This window comes from Pleurodeles waltl, chromosome 1_2 (assembly GCF_031143425.1).
Source record: "Pleurodeles waltl isolate 20211129_DDA chromosome 1_2, aPleWal1.hap1.20221129, whole genome shotgun sequence".
NCBI lineage: Eukaryota > Metazoa > Chordata > Amphibia > Caudata > Salamandridae > Pleurodeles > Pleurodeles waltl.
In genome coordinates this window covers 1,039,170,534-1,039,194,543 of record NC_090437.1, presented here as the reverse complement: position 1 = coordinate 1,039,194,543, position 24,010 = coordinate 1,039,170,534, and the positions used below count along the sequence as shown (strand labels likewise).

At 44.7% G+C, this 24,010-nt stretch overlaps 1 protein-coding gene across 1 annotated transcript in view; it reads right to left on the bottom strand.

The window, feature by feature from the left end:
* Positions 1–24,010, bottom strand: part of ARAP2 (ArfGAP with RhoGAP domain, ankyrin repeat and PH domain 2) — a 1,093,539-nt gene that overhangs the window by 397,745 nt on the left and 671,784 nt on the right. The window contains exon 22 of the mRNA XM_069202133.1: positions 14,601–14,706. Within this exon, the coding sequence (XP_069058234.1) occupies positions 14,601–14,706 (106 nt within the window). The remainder of the gene's footprint in view (positions 1–14,600; positions 14,707–24,010) is intronic.

Sequence of the window (24,010 nt, the reverse complement as noted above, 5' to 3'; positions counted from 1 at the left end):
TGGGGAACAGCTACCACCATTGATGGAAGTGGTTGGAGGACCGACTCACTACAACTTCCTTTCCTGAAACCTCTGCATCTGGCAATTAATACAATATGCTATGATGACAAACGTCCAAAATCTCCTTCATGTAAAAGCACACTCAAATAGCCTCAAGACTGTATCCATGAACTAAAGAAGTAAACACAATTCCATGTAAAGCCTTCATGTTATTAAAGGCCATCACCTTTTACATACATATTTTGAGAACAAATTCCAGTTTGCAATGATTACTCTTCCACTGTCATCTCGCCCTCGAACCTTGACATTCAAACAACAAACTACTGATATCCAACATGTGTACAGTAAGCACACCCTCTATGGTAGATGTCATTCCAGATTAAAGCATCCCAAGAGAAATTACAACCTTTTTGATTTCTGTTCAATTCCAAAACTCGCTTTTCATAATTTGTTGAAGACATGGCAGCACATTACTGATTGGACTGTGTTATAGGGTCTTAGCACTATAGTTAATTAGTAAGATTCCTTAAGGGTCAAAGCAATATGCAGATTTCAAATTACCATGTCTCCATCAAACCCAAACCCATTACAAAATATTAGAATATAACATTCTAAATAAATGCTTATTCACAAGAAACTCCTTCTCACAATATCAGCATACCTAATACCTGTACGCAAGGTAACTTGCTTAAATATTTAGTTCTAATGTCATTTAGTAGACTATTACACTGGGAAACTATTTCTTTATTGCTTTGCTTTTAAGTACAAGCTTTAAAATCAAATCTAATAGAAGTACTGCCTTAGCAAAGGGCAAGATTAATTTAAATCAGACATTAGTACTAAAGATCTAATAAGGTCAGGTGTCCTTTCCTGATACATTTGCTTGATATGCCTCTACTAACAAGACCTGCTACCCTTTTCTCCTCTATGTGAGTTGAAGAGTAGTCAGTTCCTTCTTCAAGGTGGAGCTAAGTACATGGGAGACACTATTGGACCTGGCCCTCTCTGCAGATTACTCCCTAAACTTTTTACCTTCACCCCTCCTGTTTTTTAAACCCATATTTGTTGGTATTTAGAACTCTGCACACTTTTCCACTGCTAATCAGTGCTAAAGTGCTCTCTACTTTAAATATGGTAAAACTGGCTTACACCCTAATGGCACATTTAATTTACTTATAGGTCCCTAGTAAAGTGATACTACAGGTACTCAGGGTCTGTAAATTAAATGCCACTAGTCAGCCTGGCGCACTCATTGTGCCACCCACTTAAGTAGCCCTTAAAAACATTTCTCAGACCTGCCATTGCAGCCTGTGTCTACAGTTTTATACTGCCACTTCGATTTGGCAAAATAAACAGGGAAGCAGGAGATTCCAGACAACTGTGTAGGGGAAGACTCCAGAAGTGACTTCCACTTTAAAATGGGCTGCAGGTATAAAAGGAGACCCTTAGACCCATTTTTTCATTACTCTGCTGGACCTGTGGATACTAGAGAAGAAGTAGTGCCCTGTAGCCAGAAGACTGCCCTGCTGCTTGAGGCCTGCTTTGCTGTCTTAGAAGGCAGACCAGACCTGTTCCCTTTATCCCAGGCTGCCTGAGTGTCTCCAAGGGCTAGCTAGTTGGCCTCCTGTCCTGAACTACAGAGACACAACAAGCTTCAGAGGCTACTCTGCAACTGCCCAGCTGACATGATGCACCAAACCGGCAAATGTGCTTGCCTGAGCCATTTTGACATCTGCTGGAGTGAGTTGTTGATCCCCAAGAGGTGCTCCCAGGCCCTGGACCCTTGGTGTGGCATTAGTTGAGCTCCTCCTGGAAGAAAAGGAAGCATCCTGACGTTTTGCGGGCTTTGAAACTGAAAACTTTCAAGCTCTGGTGCACCTGACTCAAGGAGGCTGGCCTGCCTTATAGTGGGTACCTAGTGGTATGTACACCTTGTGCCAGGTCCAGTTATACCTTGTTAGAAGATTAGAGGTGTTCTAGAAGCTTAGGCTGACAGAGGTAGCTATAGCAGAGCAGCTTAGGCTGAACTAGGAGACATGCAAAGCTCCTACTATACCACTTATATCACTTAGCACTATATCATAAGAAAACACAATACTCAGAGTTACTAAAAAATAAAGGTACTTTATTTTAGTGACAATATGCCAAAAGTATGTCAGAGGATATACTCACTTAGGAGGTAAGTAATATACACAAAATATATAGACACAAACCAAAATCAGGTAAGTAATATTTAGAAAAGTAGTGCAAACAATGTAGAACACAATAGAATGCAATGGGGAGAAATAGGCCTAGGGGCAACACAAACCATATACTCCAAAAGTGGAATGCGAACCACGAATGGACCTCAGGCCTAGTGTAGTGTGTAGAGAGTTGCTGGGAGTGTAAGAAAACACTAAGGGTGTCCAAGATACCCCACCCCAAGACCCTGAAAAGTAGGAGTAAAGTTACCCTACTACCCCAAAAAGACAGTAAAGTCGAGATAGGGGATCCTGCAAGGACAACAACTGACTGCAAAACACTGAAGACGGATTCCTGGACCTGAGGACCTGTAAAGGAAGGGGACCATATCTAAGAGTCACGCAAGTGTCCAGGGAAGTCAGGAGCCCACTAACCCCCGGGAAAAGGTGCAAAAGGGCTGCCTCTGGGTGGAAGAAGCCAAAGATTCTGCAACAACGGAAGGTGCCAGGAACTTCTCCTTTGGTCAGAAGATGACCCACAGCATGCTGGAGGATGCAGAGTTGTTTACACGCAGAAAGACTGCAAACAAGCCTTGTTAGCTGCAAGTGTCGCGGATGAGGATTTTTGGTGCTGCCAGGGCCCAGGAAGGACCAGGAGGTCGCCCCTTTGAGGAAGAGACAGAGGGGGCGCTCAGCAACACGGAGAACCCACGCAGAAGCAGGCAGCTCCCGCAGAAGTACCTGAACAGGCACTTATAAGATCTGAGGACGATGGTAGACTCAGAACAACAAAGGAGGGTCCCATGACGTCGGAGTCCAACTCAGCGAGTTGGGCAATGCAGGATGGAGTGCTGGGGACCTGGGCTAGGCTGTGCACAAAGGAAGTCTTGCAAAAGTGTACTGAAGCCCGAGCAGCTGCAGTTTACACAGTACACAGGATTACTGTCTGGTGTGGGGAGGCAAGGACTTACCTCCACCAAATTTGGACAGAAGGGCCACTGGACTGTCAAAGACACTTGGACCCAGCTCCTGTGTTCCAGGGACCATGCTCGTCAGGATGAGAGGGGACCCAGTGGTCCGGTGAAGCAGAGGTTTGGTGCCTGCGTTGGCAGGGGGAAGATTCCGTCGACCCACAGGAGATTTCTTCTTGGCTTACAGTGCAGGGTGAAGGCAGACAGCCCTCAGAGCATGCACCACCAGGAAACAGTCAGGCAAGATGAGGCGCTACAATGTTTCTGGTAGTCTTCTTGCTACTTTGTTGTGGTTATGCAGGTGTCCTGGAGCAGTCAGCAGTCGATCCTTGGCAGAAGTCAAAGAGGGAAGTGCAGAGGAACTCTGGTGAGCTCTTGCATTCGTTATCTGGTGAGATACCCACAAGAGAGACCCTAAATAGCCCACAGAGGAGGATTGGCTACAGAAAGAGGTAAGCACCTATCAGGAAGGATCTCTGACGTCACCTGCTGGCCACTCAGATCTGTCCATTGTGCCCTCACAACTCTGCATCCAAGATGGCAGAGGTCTGGGACCCACTGGAGGAGCTCCACTGGGAGGTACTGGTCAGGGGAGTGGCCACTCCCCTCTCCTTTGTCCAGTTTCGTGCCAGAGCAGGGCTGGGGTGATCCCTGAACTGGTGTAGACTGGCTTATGCAAGGAGGGCACCATCTGTGCCCTTCAAAGCATTTCCAGAGGCCAGGAGAGGCTACTCCTCCCAGGCCCTTCACACCTCTGTCCAAAGGGAGAGGGTGTAACACCCTCTCTGAGGAAATCCTTTGTTCTGCCTTCCTGGGACCAGGATGCCCAGGCCCGAGGGGGGCAAAAATCTGTCCGAGGGTTTGGCAGCAGCTGCAGAGGAGACCCCAGAAAGTTAGTTTGGCAATACCCGGGCTCTATGCTGAAGACCCGGGGATGCATGGAATTGTCTCCCCACTACCAGAATGGTATTGGGGTGACAATTCCATGATCCTAGACATGTTACATGGCCATGTTCGTAGTTAGCATTGTGACGCCACATATAGGTAGTGACCTATATGTAGTGCACACGTGTAATGGTGTTCCCGCACTCACAAAGTCTGGGGAGTTTGCCCTGAACAATGTGGGGGCACCTTGGCTAGTGCCAGGTAACTTTGCACCTAACCTTCACTAAGTGAGGGTTAGACATATATGTGACTTATAAGTTACTTAAGTACAGTGTAAATGGCTGTGAAATAACGTGGACGTTATTTCACTCAAGCTGCAGTGGCAGTCATGTGTAAGAATTGTCTGAGCTCTCTATGGGTGGCAAAAGAAATGCTGCAGCCCATAGGGATCTCCTGGAACCCCCAATATCCTGGGTACCTAGGTACCATATACTAGGGAATTATAAGGGTGTTCCAGTGTGCCAATCAGAATTAGTCAAATTAGTCACTAGCCTGCAGTGACAATTTTAAAAGCAGAGAGAGCAGAAACACAGGTTCTGGTTAGCAGAGCCTCGGTGATACAGTTAGGCACCACACAGAGAACACATATAGGCCACAAACGTATGAGCACTGTGGGGTCCTGGCTAGCAGGATCCCAGTGACACATATCAAACATACTGACAACATAGGGTTTTCACTATGAGCACGGGGCCCAGGCTAGCAGGATCCCAGTGAGACAGTAAAAACACCCTGACATACTGTATACTCACAAACAGGCCAAAATTGGGGGTAACAAGACTAGAAAGACGCTACATTCCTACACTGACTCATTGCATTACTGCGCTGCCAGCTACGAATGGCAATGTGAAATTTGCACTTCATACTATTGCATCGAGAGTCCCTTGGTGACCGCCAATGTGAGGCTCTAGCAAAGACTGTCCAAGACACCCAACAGAATCTTCTCACTACAGCGACGACTGTCCATGGCTTCTCGCCTGCTGTTCACACTACAGTGATGACCATCCGTGATGCATTGCTTGGTTGTGCGCTACATAAATAATTTACATATTGCCCGTAAGTTAAAACTGACTGCTTTTTTGGCAAACTACAAGAGGGTTAAGTATAAAATAAATTTTGTGATTTTTGTGTGTTTAACCCTGGCAAGGATTTTGGTTGTTGCTTGAGTAGGGCTTCACCCCCTTCAACCATTAACAGTTTTTCACAGACACTGAATACACAATACCATAGACCATAAAGTATCACAAGAAAACACCAGCCATTCGAGGCAAAAATCTGGATCCAAAAAGATACAATTAGTCCCCTAGGAAATATAATATCCAAGAAGAAAGGGACTCCAAACAGTTGGACTCACTAAAGAGCAAAACTATATTTCCAATGCAACATTTCAGCTTCCTCCTTCCTATTATAGTACAAGATTGTTTGTTCAGTGACTGCACAGCTGCCAATTTAAACTATTTAAATTCTGTTATTTATATGAAGATTTCATGTTCAATAAATTGTGGCCTGACTAGCAAAGAACTCAACAATTCTGACTGAACTTTCAGCACTGAACCACTTTGTAAAGGACGGGGCTCAAAATAGAAGTTGCATGGAAGATGCTAAGAAGCCAATCAGAAGTGATAGGGTTTGTAAAAGAATGGAATAAGAGAAGAGGATCAACTCAATTCCTGTACTATCAGAATATTTTGAAGAATGCAAATCTAACACCCAGCTTTAGATACATGTGGGTTTCTTAAGGTTTTCTTAAGGTTTTCTATGAGGCTCAGGTTTTGGGAAAGACAAATTAATACAAATTATTACATTCAGGTGATAACCCAGGATTTTGTGGCACTGATAAATTGCAAGTCCATCATCACGGTAGATGATGAGATGAACCAGGGAGTGGAGAATAAGCCGAAAGGTAAGCATTGAAACAGACGCGCTTTTCTTGCCATTGATTCCTTGAAGATTGGAATAGGGAGAGAGTCTCTGTCAGGTCTTATATGACCATGCCATAACCCAGGTATCTCTCTGAAGATGGGTCCCTTAGGTTGATGGACAAACTATGATAAGCCTAATGCAGTTTACATTTCTTTTGCAACAGGAAGAAAATGCTTAAAAACTCTTCCTGTAAGCAAGCTGTAGGTCCTGGTAGGTATTTATTTAAGAAACTGATGCTTCTAATGTGTCAGTGAATGAATCTAACTAAATGGAAAAAAAAGTGATGACAATTATTATTTTGTGACTAATGAAATAAAACAAATGGATGAAATCATAGGATGCAACTGCCTTAAAGGAAATGAAGAGGTTCATAATCTAGTAATTAATAGTTAATTCTCTATTTATGTTTTGATAACAGACTAGTATAATATAAATGCAGTCAGAATGTTCACATTGTAACCAGTACAATGTTGAAAAAAATGTTTGCTGCTGTAGCTGAGTAGATTTCCCTTTTTTCCCTTTTTCCGCAAACAGGAGATATATTCTACTTTGCAGTCTCAAGGGAACAAGTTTGCCTGGTGCTGCAGAAAAACAGAAGAAACATGTTCCAGTTCCTTTCAGGTTGTGGCCACTTGGACTTGAATAGTAAACTGTAGTGAGGAAGTACATGGAAGGTGAAGTTTATGACCTAAACACAGAAGTAGGGATAAGTTAGCTACCTGCATAAAAACAGGACACAAATAGAAGTCATTAGTAAAATGTACTGAGCAAGCACTTGGAAGTTAAAGACATGGCCTGCAGATAATCACATGAATACGCCAGTCATCTGTAGGTCGTATCATGTGCATCAGATCATAAAGTATTGAATCAGCCCATTTACAGTGCAAATAAGTGAAAGGACGTCTAAGATGGAAAGAAGGCCATATTTGCTTTATTAAGAATTTCATGGGCTGATATTGTAACCAGTAACTCATTGTGAGATAATGATCTTAATCTAGACTTAGCAAATGTTTTTAAATCTTCCAACAATGGAACATTGTAAAGAGACTCTTACCAAAGAACTAACATCTCTACTAGTGCATGTTACATTTTGACACAGGGAAGTGATTGCATAGGGAAAAGACTGCATCTTGAACAGTGTTCAAAGAAGTCAATATGGTCTGAAATACCACTGATGCTTGTAACATTTAACTCAGAGGCATGTTTTCTAGATATGTGTTGAGGTTACCTTCACCAAAGTTAGATCCTGGCAGAAAGCTCTGGAAATGCACCAAAAAGATCCTGTAACCTGTGTTTTCGTCCTGCTAGCATGCTCTAGCCATCAGAACCACCTTCTACAGACCTCCTGACTACTTGAATTTGCTGATCTCAGTGTGTTGTCTTTCGTTCCTTCACAAATATTGTACCTTACAGCAGTCTGTTGAGGGTAGCGCTGCTAGAGGAAGCATAAAATAGGACGTTACCCTACACTTCTGAGAAGTAGTTGTTTCACTTCTTATTTTTACAGAACCCTGTCCCACCTCCAAGGACCTCCGAATTGTTCTTATAATCTACATTCATGTTAAGTTTGCTCTCCCTATCCTTCATCTTGTGTTCCGTACAAACAAAAAAGATTTCAAAAGGATTCCTTTGCTCATACAAAAAAGCACTAGATCCCCTGATCCCCCCCTATATTCCACACACACATCTGCATGCAGTCTCCCTACTTGCCTCCTCCAGCTTACCTAGAGCCCCTTAGGCTACCTGTAAATGTACAGCCGACCTTACTTTAAAAGGTGAGTGCTACAAGTTGCAATTCATAATTCAATTAAAACAGAGCTTACTGTTTAAGGCTCCATTAGGGATCGTCAACACACCTGACACAAAAAGTATTTATGCGTCAGAACTAATTTTCAAACAGAAGGATTTGCTCATAGTTAACAGAAAACTTTTGTTTTTTTTGTTTTTAAACTTGCCTTCTAAAGTGAAGCAAGGAACAGCTAAGCAGCTTCTGTGTAAATAAGCTAATTGCCTGTGACTCGGTAATAAGGGAAAGCGTTACTTCAGTGAAACCAACGTGCCTTCTCTTAAAATATTAATTTGAATGGTTAATGTTTAGCTTTATGGATTGTTGGTTGTCATTCCTTCAAAGTAGATGACAAAATAATTATTGCTCGATGTGGTTGTTGAGAAAATTATTGATGCGTTTTAAGCCAATTACTTAAGGCTGCATGCCGCTGGAAAGAGCATACCATATAGAAGATACAGTTGAATGTATATACAATTCAACCAACTTATCTTTTACACATCACTACAGATAAAACCCTTTAAAATGTCCTTCATTACGGGTGTGGGAGTGGGTGGTTCAAGCTACATGATTTCTTTAAAAGAAAAGTGTTTATTTTCTTAATGTCAGGAAAAGGTTTAATGCTTTAGAGTTACGTTTTTTTTTTTATTGAGAAAAGGGGGTCAAACAACAGCAAAAAATTACAATTTTACAATATGTATCGTAAGCTTCTAATGTCGCTTGTTGATAAAACACAATAATCAACAAATCAGTACGGTTTTCTTCTTACAAATATAGAATACAAATAATTGTTCTAGTCTCTAACGAGGAGAGATGAATGGAGTGAGAACAATAATGAACAACTTATCAATGACGCCAAGAGCTTCTGAAGTATCACATTTTAGGTACTTGACAAGTTTCAAAAACCAAAACATTAGAACTCTCTGTCCTTAGGCGGGCACCTCATTGCTGCTGGCCTGACCTATTCTAGATTGTGAAGTTGAAAGCACTCACGTAAAGCAGTCTCCAGAGACGTCCATCCACCTCATCTCGAAAATGTTTTGAGACCTATCACAACTGGAAAACACAGAGGTCTTACCCTCAGATCAAATCCACAGTCTAACAGGAAGCCACATAGAAGCCTCGCACACTACAGACAAGAAAACCTTTGAAATGATTTCAAGCTCCATTTACTGCATTATGGTTGCCTAGATCAGATCTGGACATATGTATATGTAGTAACCCTGCAACATCATAAAATAAAATGATGGACACAGTGTTGTAACTTTTCAAACACTTCAACAATCACAGATCTGGATTAAATCCATCTTTATTTTTCTCACCACATCACCCCAGTTTGGACCAAACCATATGCAAATCGGTCTTGAGCCTGCTCCTCATGGGAACAGTCCAGCCCAAACTGCCATGCCAGGTCCTCTCTGGATCAGAAACAAGCATCCTGGGACAGGTTTCAGGGCATCACCCCTTATCAGCCAGGCTAGCTTTGATCCAGTGGTGAGGAAAGCAAGGGACCCCCATCTGGGCATACCTTAGCCACTTAGGGTGCAAATAGCAACCTCATAAAATAAAATGATGGATGGAGAAACCTCTCAAACACTCACCGATCTGGGTTTAACCCATTGTTATTTTGCTCGCCATTTCTCCCCAGTTTGGACCCATACTCATCTCTTCCACTTTTTACAGCTTTCAGTTTACACACCTTAATCATCATTTTCAGAGCTTAAAAAGTACATCTGAACCCCAAGATATTGGATCATGCTGAGTTGCTATAGGAGTGTTACTCTGCCAATATTGAGCTCCAATTCCTCTATATCAGCTTGAAGGAGAAAAATACAATATTTCCACTAATTGATGGGGAGGACAGAGATTTCAGCAAAGGCATTAAGGGTAACAGCAATGCCAGTATGATCTGCTGCTGTGTCACAAATATATAGCAAAATGTCATCTGCATATAAGGAGATGCAATGGGTTCTGTCCCCAAGCGGTATTCCCCAGTGGGCACCTTTGTGAGGTAAACGTATAGCCAATGGCTCAATCACCAAGGCAAGGCAGAGAGGGAACAATAGATAGAGCTGTTTGATGCCTTTGTGAATTTCTATCACCTCTTCCCTGTGCAGACACGTGGCTGGCGCTGTATATAATTTTCCCACTGTAAGATACTTCTTTGCTTGAGAATAAGCCTACTGCGTTGCAAAGCTTTGCAAGCAGTCATCTAATACATATAAAAAAGAAGATCAAATTACTCCTTTTGACATTGGACTATAATACAAAATAATGCCTCTTGAAGGCTATCTCTAATTAAAGCTTTTCCCGTGGTTGAAGGTATTATGGTCAAGGTGATGAAGAATATACAGCCAAAGAGTCATTTATCTCCATAAGTATACGCTCCAAAAGATAATATTCTGTACTAGGGCGGAGTTAACAAGGGCTGTGGTATGATAAAAGGATAATCTATACAGTACACATCTACAGCTAAGACTACACCTAAAAGTCAAAATAGCTAATGTAAGTTGACTGTCATCTATTGTACAGTGACATGATTTCATTTAGAGACTGCTTAATTCTATAGAAAGAAAACTAAATAAATAAAAGTGTAGCTGATCCCTATATTTAAAAGAATTGTGAAACCATACTTTTATATTCATAAATATTAAACTCACAAAGTACTTTCCTTTTATTTATGGAAACATCATTGCATATTGTAAGAAATCAACAGAGGAAAAATAAACTTTCCACTATAGGTGTTGGAGAGGGACTTCTAAAAAAACGAACAAGAATTTCTATGAAACCACCAGAGAGGCATGGCTCTTAAGTGCGGGTGGACCTTATTACTAATGACATAGATTTCTGAGTTTTAGAAAATCATACATACAATGTTACCAGACAAAAAAAAAATCAGCAGGGAGCAATGAATTTCAGCCTTGAGAAAGACCTAGGGAGACACGTCATACAGGGTGAAAGATTTTGGCTGAACTTTGTAATACTGTAATCTAAGAATGCAGTCGTGGCTCACGGGAGGGAAAAGGGGAGTGGCGCATGGTGGGGGGTGAGGGGAGGAAACAATAAAAATAAAAAAAACTTACCTTTTTCGCCAAGCCGCTGCTCCGATCAGCTCTGGTCCTGCATTGCAGGCACAGGGTCCCAGCCTGACTTGCGTCCAATCCAAACGCTGCTTTCATGCTGCTGGCAGCATGAAAGCAACATTAAGACTGGACATAGCGCCCAGCCCAGGCACTCTGAGGCAGAGTGGGTGCCTCTGCCTGCTCTCCCCAACCCGGCACTGTGTTGCAGGGGTGGAGAGAGCCTAGTGCGCATGTATGTTTTCCGGCCTGAGATGGCTGGCCAAACATACATGGGAACTGAGGGAGAGTGCTGTCCACTCCCCCTCTGTCCCTGTCATGCCCGTGGCCCGCCTCTTTTACAGTAAAAACATAATAAACATTGTTTTTTATGTTTTTACTGTGAAAGTTTTGCAGCTGCTGCTACTGTTGGGTGGGCGGCGCTCTTGTTACCTGAAGTAAACACAAAGAATGTAATTCAACACAACAAGCATTGTGTGTTGTGGTCTGTATGATCAAAAATGAAGTTTCTATTTGATTTAGACCAGTAGGTTGACAAATTCTTTTGTGAACATACCTACAACTACACTGTGATCTCAACAATACATTTAACAATTTATATAGAACCAACATCCAAAACCATAAGCGATTAAACACTTGACACAAATACATTTTAAAGGGAGTAATGATAAACTGATTATTGAATTGGAATGAATAAAAGGCCCTGGTGCACCAATGGCATTTTCCACCATTTTTCGACATAGCTGTGTCACAAAAAGTACCGCTGGAAAAGTAATCCTGCTCTCTTTAATGTGACAGGAAGGCTGGTACAGTTTTTTCTGCTAGTGAAGGACAGAAATGAGGGACCTAAAGGGTCCATGGTTGAAAGGCCATTTATTTTCCTTTGCCATTGTCAGACAATGACCGACAGAAGCAGATGGCCCCATAGTGGTTCAATGTCTATTTCTATACTTTCTCAGTGCGTAGTCCAGAAAGGACTTACCTCAATTAGATCACTGGTTGAAATAAGTATGGATTTGCAGATGGCTGGTGATTATGGGAAAAGGGCGAATGCACAGTGTAATGTAAGTATTGCAGAATCTGATAGTCAAAATATGGAAACTTTGCATGTATTTGTTACATTTGATAGTCTTCTTAAACATTTGGTAACTTTAAGTGTTCCACATACTCTGTCTAAAAGAGTTAAAGTGGGTGCAACAGTACTCAGAATGTCATAGTGAAATCCTCTATTAGTTTCCACAGTTAGTCTATCACTATCCTTGTGCACATATCATGTTATCTGACAATCATCAGAGAACAGTAGTCATACTTTTTTAAGGTGAGGATGCTGGTACGTTGCTTTGATAGTCATTTTTTAACATTAGACAGATATTGTTACAACACTAATCATCTAAAATCTGTCCAATGGTTCCTGTCTAATACAAAACTGAATTTGTCCTGTGCCAGCTCTCGCGTATGCCTTCTGCCCGTGTCCTGCCCCTGACTGACAACCGTCATCAGTAAGAAGGCGCTCTGTCTGCTCTCTGTGCTGGATTGCTCTTGTTTTCTTTGCTTCTTGTGTCTTATTGTTGTTGTGGTTCCCCACTCTATTTTTACCCCTCCGTTGGTTCATAAATGGTTACCAGCCCCAAGCACAACGCAGGACACACATTGGACCCCATCTCCTCAGCCAGTGATAGAATCAAGTTCTCCCATGGAACTGAGCTGGCCTGCATAGATCACAGCATCATCCACTTGACCTTCTCAGGCTCACCTTAACGCCCACCACACCTCCCACCCAGCCTCACCGAAGTTGGAGCAAAATCACAGAGCCCCTCTGGATCTCTGACCTCAAAGACCACAGACCGGACCCCACGACACCCTCGAACTCAATGTCCAGAACTTCTACAACTAGATCTTCACTGCAACAGATGTTGTTGCCTCCCATGAGGAAGCCCGCCAGCAGTAGATCCAGCAAGCATGCAGGCTGGTTCACTATCGAGCTACATCCCCCTCAAACGTGAATGCAAACTATTGCAGATACTTTGGCACTCCAGCAGGAACCCCTCCGACCTCAGCACCGTCAAGTCAGCCCTCAGCATTTACCACCACTGCCTCAGGGCGGATAAGAAGGACGCTCTTTCCAACCGCCTCGAGGTGAGCGCAAACCATGCCAAGGAAATCTTCAACATCAAAGAGTTCTACTGCCCAGCTGCTACCAAAAACACAATCCACCCATCCCAGACCCTCTGCGACACTCTGGCAGACTACTTCCACAACTAGGTACCAGACATCGACCGCAATTTCAACCCTCAAACCACAGACTTCACCACGTCCTTGTACCCACCGACGCAACCAACATCCACCAGCTTACCAATTGGTAACATCTCACGGCCCAGGACACCTCCACCATCATGAACTCGATGCATTCTCGGGCACCAATGGACCCCGCCAAACTGCATCTACAACCTAGGAAGGAAAGACATCACTGGTACCCTCATAGACAATCTCAACTCCTCCATCACAACAGCCACTGTACCCAATGCATGGAAGCAAGCAGAGGTCAAACCTCTCCTGAAGAAACCCTCTGCTGACCCCAGCGAACTCAAGAATTGACACCCCATTTCACTTCCCCCATTCCCAGCCAAGGTGCTGGAGAAAGCCATCAACCACCAGCTTACAGAGTACCTGGAAGAAAACGACCTGCTTATCACCTCCCAATCTGCCCTGATTGTCAGATGCCTCCTTGACCATGGTGATACTGCAGCCTTGATCCTCCTTGACCTTTCTGCAGCCTTTGATACTGTGTCCCACCACACTCTTATCACCAGACTCCACCACATTGGCATCTGGGGCCAGACTCATTGTCAAACTCCCCAAGAGAACCAGCACCACATCTCAGTCCCCTTAACTGGCTTTCCATCCACAAGTGATGTCACTTCAAGCTTCTGACTCCTGCCTACAAAGCCCCTCACAACATCAGACCCCCCTACATCAACCATTGCCTAATGTTCCAATGACCCACTAGAGAGCTATGCTCCACCTCCCACACCCTGATACACATCCCCCGCATCATTTGGAGCCGCTGCAGAGGTTGCTTCTTTTCCTATCTCGCCACCAAGTCCTAGAACAATTTCCTCCTTTACAAGTCAACCTCGCCTTCGCTCGCTGACTTCAGGAAGGGGCTCAAGACATGGCTATTCACTAATGCATTCAGAACTCCAGCACCTGGATACCCCCCTTGGGTCACAAGTCATACTCTATAAGTACCTACTGATTGATTTACTAAATTAACAGCATACATGTCATGGACTTGGGCTGTAACACTCACACAGATTTGTCCTGATGTAATAGATTGTTTTCTGCTGTGAAATATGTCCCCTCTCCTTTAATCTCCTGAAGAAAATTGCACATTGCTTGATTTTAGCACCATAATGCACCAAGGTATGCATTTTTTTACACCACACATTAAAATACAGCTTCCAACGTTTACCATTGCTAAAATCAAATACTGTTAATACAATTTGTTTACATGATGCGGGTAATATTGATGGCAAATTCATTTATGGCCAACACAAAACTATTTATCATTACATCTTTTTTAGTTGATTACCCTTAAAAAAAAATAGTACTGTAACTGATGAGAGGATGAGGTCAATCACCAAATAACACAAAACGAAATAAGATTATACATCAAATTCATCAGTGCCTCAGATGTGTATATGCTTTGTTCCCTGACCTGAATAAGTGTTCCATTAAGGCTGCCAATGTTGCCCTGTTAACAGGAGAAAGGGATTGGACAATGTTTCTATACTTTTCTACACGGCCATCTTCATCCTGTATATCTGTCAAGAAATGAATAATAATTTTAAGAACACAGCCATGAAAAGACTAGTGATCATATAAAATGCATTTTAAATAAAAACTTCATAATCTCATACATAACGTTTCCTTCAAATAAGAATTTATAGATTTTATGTTTTGATAATAAATTATTATGACATAAAGGCAAACAATACACTTTTTAGAGTACAGGCATTTAGGGGGTCATTCTGACCCCGGCGGTCTAAGACCGCCGGGGCCAGGGTCGGCGGGAGCACCGCCGACAGGCCGGCGGTGCCCCGCAGGGCATTCTGACCGCGGCGCTTCGGCCGCGGTCAGAAGAGGCAAACCGGCGGTCTCCCGCCGGTTTACCGCTGCCCTTTGAATCCCCCATGGCGGCGCAGCTTGCTGCGCCGCCATGGGGGATTCTGACACCCCCTACCGCCATCCTGTTCCTGGCGGTTCGCCCGCCAGGAACAGGATGGCGGTAGGGGGTGCCGCGGGGCCCCTGGGGGCCCCTGCCGTGCCCATGCCAATGGCATGGGCACGGCAGGGGCCCCCGTAAGAGGGCCCCGCAAAGTATTTCAGTGTCTGCTAAGCAGACACTGAAATACGCGACGGGTGCAAACTGCACCCGTCGCACCCCTGCAACTCCGCCGGCTCAATTCTGAGCCGGCGTCCTCGTTGCAGGGGCATTTCCTCTGGGCCGGCGGGCGCTCTTTTTGAGAGCGCCCGCCGGCCCAGAGGAAATGTCTAAATGGCCGCCGCGGTCTTTTGACCGCGGTGCGGTCATTCAGCGGCGGTAGCTTTGAGGCCCTTAGTGTTAGAGGTTTACTAAACAAAAATAGGTCTCTGGAATTCAGATGCTTTGAGGGTCTTGAGAAACAAATAAACTATGTGATACATCTCTTGTAACATCTACAGGACTTGCTTCACGGTCTTATCACTGAAGAACAAGAAACCCTTTGTAATAAATGGAGTTGTTAGTTGACTGGGATGTGAACCCTGGTCAAACAGCAACCACAATTTTAAATTAACATGTGCTCAACCACCTGGTTTAAAGATGTGAGTGAAAATAGTGCCAGAACGCACAAACTGCCAACTGTGAATATCTGGCCATGCCAGACAAGGACAAAATTACAAGTTCAGGCTAACCATAAGTTATGATTTTTCATTCTAATTCCAAAGACACCAAACACGAACTGGTCATCTGCTTCGATTTGGAAGTTACAGCTTATTAAACGTAGTAAGATATTTCCAATGTTATCCTAAGGGAGAGGTAGGCTTTGCAGTAGTGAGAACAAATTTATGAGTTTATATTACCAGAACAGGTAAAACTTAAAAGTAAATGTCCTACTTTTTAAATACATTCACCCTATCCTGTGGGCTGTCAATGGCCTACCATTGGTGTACCATATATAATAAAAAGGAAGGTTTATTTTGCAGGGTTGAAGACTGCAATTGTAGACCTGAGAAATATTTAATGTGCTACATAAGTGGGTGGCAAATGGGTGCTGCAGGTCCACTAGTAGCATTTAATTTACAGACCCTGGCCACAAGTGGAGCCACCTTACTAGAGACTTTTAAGTAAATTAAAATAACAGTTTGGTATAAGCCAATGTTACAATTTTTGAGGAGTCAGCACATGCACATTAGCATGCAAAGTGTCCAGAGCTTCAGTGCCAATATAGTGATTATGTGTTACACTGAAAATCCCAGATAAATAATCTGAGACCAATTTGAGTTTTTAATTCTCCTTGATTGGCCTTTTTGCTTTCTCTCAAATTCATCCTTACTTTACCAGACTGTTTGTGCCTGTGGCTTCGCCTGCCAGAATGGAATCCTGAGTAAAACGTGTGGATTCCTTTTGCAAGGCACTGGATGGTTGGGTAAAGGGCAGTGATGTAAAAGACTACCTAGGGCTGTATAACTTGATTGCAAAAAAAAAGTACATGTTCAGTCTTTGTTTTGTAGATCTGCGCCAATGCCTTATTCATAGTAAGCTCTCTGACCCCCAGGGAGCTTACTTAGGAGGCAGGCCATTGCCTCAGCACCATGGTCCACAAGAAGGTATTTAGGAGGAATCACAATAAGAGTCGGCAGGGTCCCCACCAGAGGAAGGGTGGGGGAGGAGCATAAATACAAGGGGTTCTCTAAAAGTCCCCAAACTGGTTCTAAGGGCCGGGGTTCTTCATTATCCCCTCAACAGAAAAAGTAATGATTCCCTAATAATAAGTCAGCCCCCCACCCCCAAGTGCTATGACTGCCAATGGGTTGTGATGCCAAGTGTCCCAAGTGGACACATCCCCCTACTGGTGGGCAGACACTAGGGCTGGCTAGTGTACCACCTAGGGAGGAGATACCCACAGATAGTAAGAGTGGTACCCTAGTGTCCCTGAGTGATGGAGAGATGGTGCCAATGGCTCACATGTCTAGTAATATTAAAACATATAGGCAGGGGTCACCATCAACAGGTAGAGGGTGGGGGCTCAGAGACACACTGGAGCTAGCACGACAACTGTCAGATGTCATCTGGTGACCTCTGAGCAGGTAGCCTCTAATGCTGCCCACCAGGTTATTGTAGTTGACAACCATGAGAGTCACTGTCCAGTGGGGGAAGGGGTCACAGGTTCCTTGAGGGTAGCTGTGATATCCATCCATGTCAGTGGATAGTCTGCTTGGCAGTGACCTAGAGCACACCATCTGGAAAGAGGTGGATCTCAGGTCACACCAGAGGATGTTAGTGATGTTTGAATGAGTGTGCCTGACCACATAGTCCATGGCCACCTGAGGGGGTAGCCAGGAGGACCTGGTCCTTGAGGGCCTGGTGCTGGCCAAAAAAGGAAGGGCACAGGGTGTAGAAAACCCACCCCTGAAACTCCCATGGCCCAGGAGGAGGATGAGCCCAAGGGTGATGCCCTTGAATCTACAGGGGAGGACATTGTCACCCTGGGGAACCTACCTGGACTGACCCTGACCAACGGGCAGAAGGAAATGGGTCTCATCAGAAAGGAGTTCTGCAAGTCGCAAATGTAGTGTCCTACTCTGGAGGGCCTACGGTTGCAGGTTGTCACCCAGGCAGCTGACAACAGCTCTAGTGATCACCTGATCCATTGGGAGAATGGTCTCCTGTATAGCAAGCCTAGGGTCTCCCAGCCTGGAGCAACCTGTGTATTGGAGGTTCCCTGTGCTACAGGGCCTTTCTTAAGCAGGTTACTCATGACACTCCCCTGGCAGGTCATCTAGGGCAGGGCAAGATCTCAGAAAGGCTTGGCACCTACTTTTGCTGGCAATGGATGAGGATGGCCTCAAATGTGTTCTGGAGGTCATGCCATACAAATTTAAAGCAGCAAACAAGTCACTACTGTTTGTGTTTCCAAGGGACCCAGCCATTTTTCAGAATCAGCAGTGTCCAAACAAAATGCATGACAGAACACAGCTGACTTTGCCCATGTTGTAAAAAGGACGTCATTCTGAATGATATCAACTGCAGAAGACACAATATTACTAAGTGTGTATATTCTATTGGACATGCCATTATCGACAACAGTTAAAGCAGTTTCCATATTTTCCTTATCTATCTGCCACATCTGGCATACAGGAATCATTTAAACCGGGGCTTTCTTGGACCTCGAAAGAAATCCTGCAAGTCTACTTCCTCTGATCGGAGAGTAGACGTTCTTTAAGTGCTCTCGGGTGTTAGCATGCAACCATTGTTGGCATAGTATTCCCACACTGTATGTAGTTTACACTGTATGTAGTAACTATACCAGAGTGTTGACCCGAGACATAGCCAGGGTCCCGCCGGCTAATCTTGAAACCCATTGAGAAATTAACAAAACGTGCCCGACAACCATTGGTGTCCAAGGGCCACAATAACCACCAGCTGGGACTTGAAAGTGTGGAATTAAAGGTACCATTCTGAACCTAAGCATTTAGTTCTTCCTCTGTGACATTTAGGGGAACGTTTGCCAATTGGTGAATTTGGCTGGTGTGTGGATACTGGGCATGTTCATTTCCTTTATTTTTGCTAACCCTAGGCAGGATGTTTGTTGAACTGTGTCATTTAAAAATATCATTTGGACAGTAATAAGGCATGTTCTAAACAAAGCTTCCCTTCCATGAATTTGCCTATCTTGTGTTCCCCAAACAGTTTTCAGATCAGTAATGCTGTTCCAGTATTCATAATGTTCAGCAGCAAGCTGGGAAACAATGAAATCTAAATAGATTAATTCGGTGACAGGTAGCAAAATCTTTCACATTTTAAAAGGTGGTAATTTGAAATAATATGACTCTGCATTTGTAGCATTGTGGCCAAAGAAATATGCACATTTATCTACCTATGCTTTGGGATTCCCCGCAGGTGGAGTTGAACAGTGTTCCCATTGTGTGTAATTAAGAACTGATCTATGTCCAGTTGCTTGGTGCAGAAAGTAATGTCCCCAATGATTACAACACAACATTTCCTCATAATATGCTGTATTCACATCTTCACTTTCAAATACAGTATAATTCTGCATTTCAGACAGCATAGAATCAACTGTTCTAACATCCCAGTCATCAGAAACAAAATCAGGAATAATTACATCAGTCATTGAAATTTTGAATACATAAGGAATTTGGAAAACCTCAGTAGGCCCATATACATCAAATGGTACATTATCTCAAAGAATCCCATCCAGATATGGTACTGCTGAGATGTTCATGAGGGACAAGTCTCTTTGGACCTTATGTGAGGAAAGGTATGGTGTTTAAACTTCATCTACTGGCTGTAACAGAAGAGTGTTCAGGAAGATAATGACCATTTATCAAGAGAAAGAAAACAGTCACAAAACCAATCCATAACAGAAAGGTAATCAATGTCAATAATATCTACAGAAAATGCCACTGATAGCACAAATCATTATTTTTAAGTCACATGTACAGCTTATGTGTCTCTGAAAAAGTTTCAGTTGCAGATGTAGATCAATCAATCAATACATTTGTTGAGCGTGATACTCACCCGGTAGGGTCTCAGGGCGCTGGGGGTCGGGGGTGCTACTGCTCGAAGAGCCATGTCTTGAGGCACTTTCTGAAGGACAGGTGATACCGGGTCCTGCGTAGGTTGGTGGGGAGGGATTTTCAGGTTTTGGCAGCGACGTGGGAGAAGGACCTGCCGCCGGAAGTGGTGCGTTGGATGCGAGGGACTGTTGCGAGGACGAGGTCGGCAGAGCGGAGCTGGCGTGTCAGGATGTGAAAGTTGAGTCGGTCATTGGGGTAGGCCGGTCCGGTGAGCGTGGATTAGGATTTTTAAGACGATCCTTTTGTTGATGGGTAGCCAGTGTAGGGTTCTGAGATGGGCAGAGATGTGCTTGTGGCGAGGGAGGTTGTGGATGAGACTGCTGAGGCATTCTGGATGTGGTGGAGTCTTCTCTGGAGCTTTGCTGTAGTTCCCGTTAGAGGGCGTTGCCGTAGTCCAGTCTGCTGCTGACGAGGGCGTGGGTGACCGTTCTTCTGGTTTCTACGGGAATCCACCTGAAGGTCTTGCAGAGCATACGGAGGGTGTTGAAGCATGAGGACGATGTGGCTTTGACTTGCTGGGTCATGGAGAGAGAAGAGTCTAGTATGAAGCCGAGGTTAGGTGCGTGGGTGGTGGGTGTCTGGGGTGGTCCCAGGGTGGCCGGTCACCATGAGTCGTTCCATGCAGACTTGTTCGGTCCGAAGATGATGATCTCGGTTTTTCCTGAGTTCAACTTGAGGTGGCTTGCTGTCATCCAATTAGCAATGGCGAGAAGTCTGGTGTGGAGGTTGTTCTTGGTGGTTGAGGGGTTCCTCGTGACGGAGAGGATGAGCTGCGTGTCATCAGCGTAGGAAATAATGGTGAAGCCGGGGGGTCGGATGATGCTGGCGAGTGGAGCCATGTAGATATTGAAGAGGGTGGGGCTAAGTGAGGATCCCTGGGGGGCTCACCATATGGTCTTGGTGGCTTTAGACTGAAATGGGAGAGGCAAACTTTGTGGGTTCTTTCGGAGAGGAAGGAGGTGAGCCAGCCCAGGGCTTTGTGTGAATTCCAGCGTTAAAGAGGCATGTGTGAAGGGTTTGGTGGCATACAGTGTTGAAGGTTGTGGAGAGGTCGAAAAGGATGAGGGCAACGCTTTCACCCTTGTCGAGCCTGGTCCTGATGTCGTCGGTGCAGGCGATGGGGGCGGTCTTGGTGCTGTGGTTTTTGCGGAATCCAGACTGGGAGACGTTAAGTATCTTCTTGTCCTCCAGGAAGCGGGAAAGTTGGCTGTTGACTATCTTCTCTATGACCTTCGCGGGCAAGAGGAGTAGAGAGATAGGTCAGAAGTTTGTGAGGTCTTCGGGGTCCACTTTGGGTTTTTTGAGCCAGGCGTTGACTTCGGCGTGTTTCCAGATATCCGGGAAAGTGGCGGTCTCGAAGGAGCATTTGATGACGGACCGGATCTGGGGAGTGATGATTTGGCTGGCCTTGTTGAAGACATGGTGGGGGCAGGGGTCTGTTGGGGAGCCTGAGTGGATGGTGTTCATGGTTTTTGTGGTTTCTTCATCGTTGGTGGGGGTCCAGGAGCTCAGTACGTTGGTGCGGTAGGGTGCGGTGGTGCTCACTGGGTCAGTGGTGGTCGTGGGGGATGGCGTTGTGAAGCTTTCATGTATGTCTGTGATCTTGCGGTAGAAGTAGCTGGAGAAAGAGTCGCAGAGGTCTTGTGAGTGGGGAGGGTCGATGGTGCTGGATTTGGGTTTGGTGAGTTCCTTGATGATGTTGAATAGTTCCTTGCTGTTGTCTAGCCACTCTTTGAAGAAGGATCTTTTGATGGTCCTGATGAGCTGGTGGTGTTTGCGCATTGAGGGCAGTGTAGTTGCTCATTGATTGTTCTTGGCGCTAGGCTTTCTCAATTTTCCGGCATTCCCGTTTGGAAGCCTGGAGTTCTGCGGTGAACCAGGGAGCTTTCTTGTTGGTTCGGGTGTTGTTGATTATTTTGAGTGGAGCGAGGGTGTTTGCACAGTCGCGAGCCATCTTTTGGGGTTGAGGGCGGCAGTGTTGGGGCCATTGGTTTTGGGTGGCGTAAATTTGGCGAGATTGGAGATGACCTGTTCCATGGAGATCTTGTTCCACTTTTGTTGAGGGATCGGATGTTGCTGGTGGTGGGCTTCAGGTAGGAGAAGTGAACGCAGTGGTGGTCAGTCCAATGAAGTTCAGTGGTGTGAAGGAAGGTGATGTGGCTGCTGGAGGAGAATATGACGTCAAGTGTGTGGGTGGGCAAGGTGACCAGTTGCTTGAGGCCGAGGTTTGAGAGGTTGTCCAGCAGGGCAGTGGAGTTGCAATCCCTGGCGTTCTCCAGGTGGAAATTTAGGTCGCCGAGGAGCAGGTAGTCCTGGGGAGGCAAGGGCGTGAGAGCTTATAGTGTTGGCGATGTAGATGAAGTTGTAAAAAAGTAATCTTGGTTGATGAAGTAACCAGAAGCAGTTTGTGCAAACATAGGAGCCAGTGTTCAGTCTGTGGCTGGATCCACTTCACATGGCAGTTCATAGTAGATGATGTTGTCAGTTTCCCTTGCTGCTCATTCTCTACCCTACCCATGCTCGAGGAGGCATTTGAAGCATTGTTGTATATGCTGGTATTTTCAGAAGGGTTGTTTCTTCTTTGAAGAGGTATATCCTGTTGGGTAGTGAGAGGGGACCGGGAATTACCCTAGGGACCTTGGGGTCTACAGTGCAGGATCACCACATGGGGCAATGTGATGTTGTCTATGGAAACAAACCTGTCCCCTTTGGAAACTGGCAGTGGCAGTAGAATGACAGTTCTGGTGCCTTGGATATCCAGGACTGGAACCGGTGCTGTGTAAGATGGGCAGAATTCCTTCTTCACAGCAATTTCTCACAAACTTAGGAATCCAGCCTGTAGAAGTTGTTGGTAAATCCCTTATTCCTAAAGTGGCAGCACTGCAGATTAATTATCATCATAAAATTGCTGAAGCTCCTGCGAGACAGTAAGATGTTCATTTATATCAAAAGATGTGTCTGCTGCCACAATACCAGGGCCATCTAGATCTGGGACATACATAGGTATCCCAAAGAGGACCTTTTATGGAGTGCGTCACCACAAGGACCGTTCTTGGCAGATTATTCAGTGCTCTCTGGACCCCATATAGTTTATGAAGCCAGCTGTGGCCTGAACCTAATACTCTAGCTGTTAAGGACTGCTATAGGTCACAATTCCTCCTCTCCACTACAGAATTACCCTTGGGATGATATAGGGAAGAGTAATAGAGTCCTCATGGTGTCCCTGAATACCCTAGAGGTAAAAGCAGGGCCCTGGTCCAAAGTGAAATGCTCCAACAGCATATATACCAATAAAGACCAGCAAGTCTTTTATAACAGTTCGAGCGTCAGCCTACCACTGTGGCCATTCCCACAGGAATCTAGAACAAGAAAAAACAGCAACCAAGATGTATTTGTATGCACATTCAGGTTGTAAGGGACCACAGTGGGCTAGGTACACACATTATAGTGGCCTATTGGACACTAAAATGGATGTCCGTGGTGGGCATTTGATGTTTGAGCCCTTTATTTGCTGGACATATTGCTTGGTCTGTTTGTATAAACCAGACCACCAGAAGCATTCCAGTGATATTGTGGCAGCGACACCAGCATGAGCAGATGCAACACCTTCATGTGCAGCTTTGAGGGGATCTAATCTCTGGTCTTGGTTGTGGATCACTTGATCTCCCACCCCAGGAATTGTCACTAAGGCAACATTCTGTACACTGATATGGTAGGAATATTTTAAAAGGTATGCTTTTGGAAGAGCCCTGCCATCAGTCGAAGCTTTCACGGCAGCCTGAATCTCACTATTCAATCACCTGTGAGAACAAGCCACTACAGTAACAGAAGACTCAGCTACTGCATATTTGCCCGCATCATAAGCCAAAGTGTTTCCTACAACTTGTACTCCTATACGTTGGTGGCCCAGTGTATATACTACATGAGCATCTGGTAGCTTATCCTTAAGATCAGCCACCTCCCCCCACAGAGTTATTTGTTTTATGGTGTTTCCCTTTGAATCTCTGAACCCGTTCAATCGCCAACAAGATAATCAATGTAGGACTAGACACATTAGTATAAATCACACACAATCAATGTGAGCTGTCCTGGATCCATGCATTCCAGTGCCAAGATAAGAGCTTTAAGCACAGCCAAGTGCAGCCCCCCAGGGTTGCATGTAGGTATGTTGAGGGTGGAATAAATCATCCTTCATCACTCCGCTCACAGATGCGCAAGCAGCTGAGTATTGATCTTTTGTACCAACAGCTGGTTGTGCTGAACCAA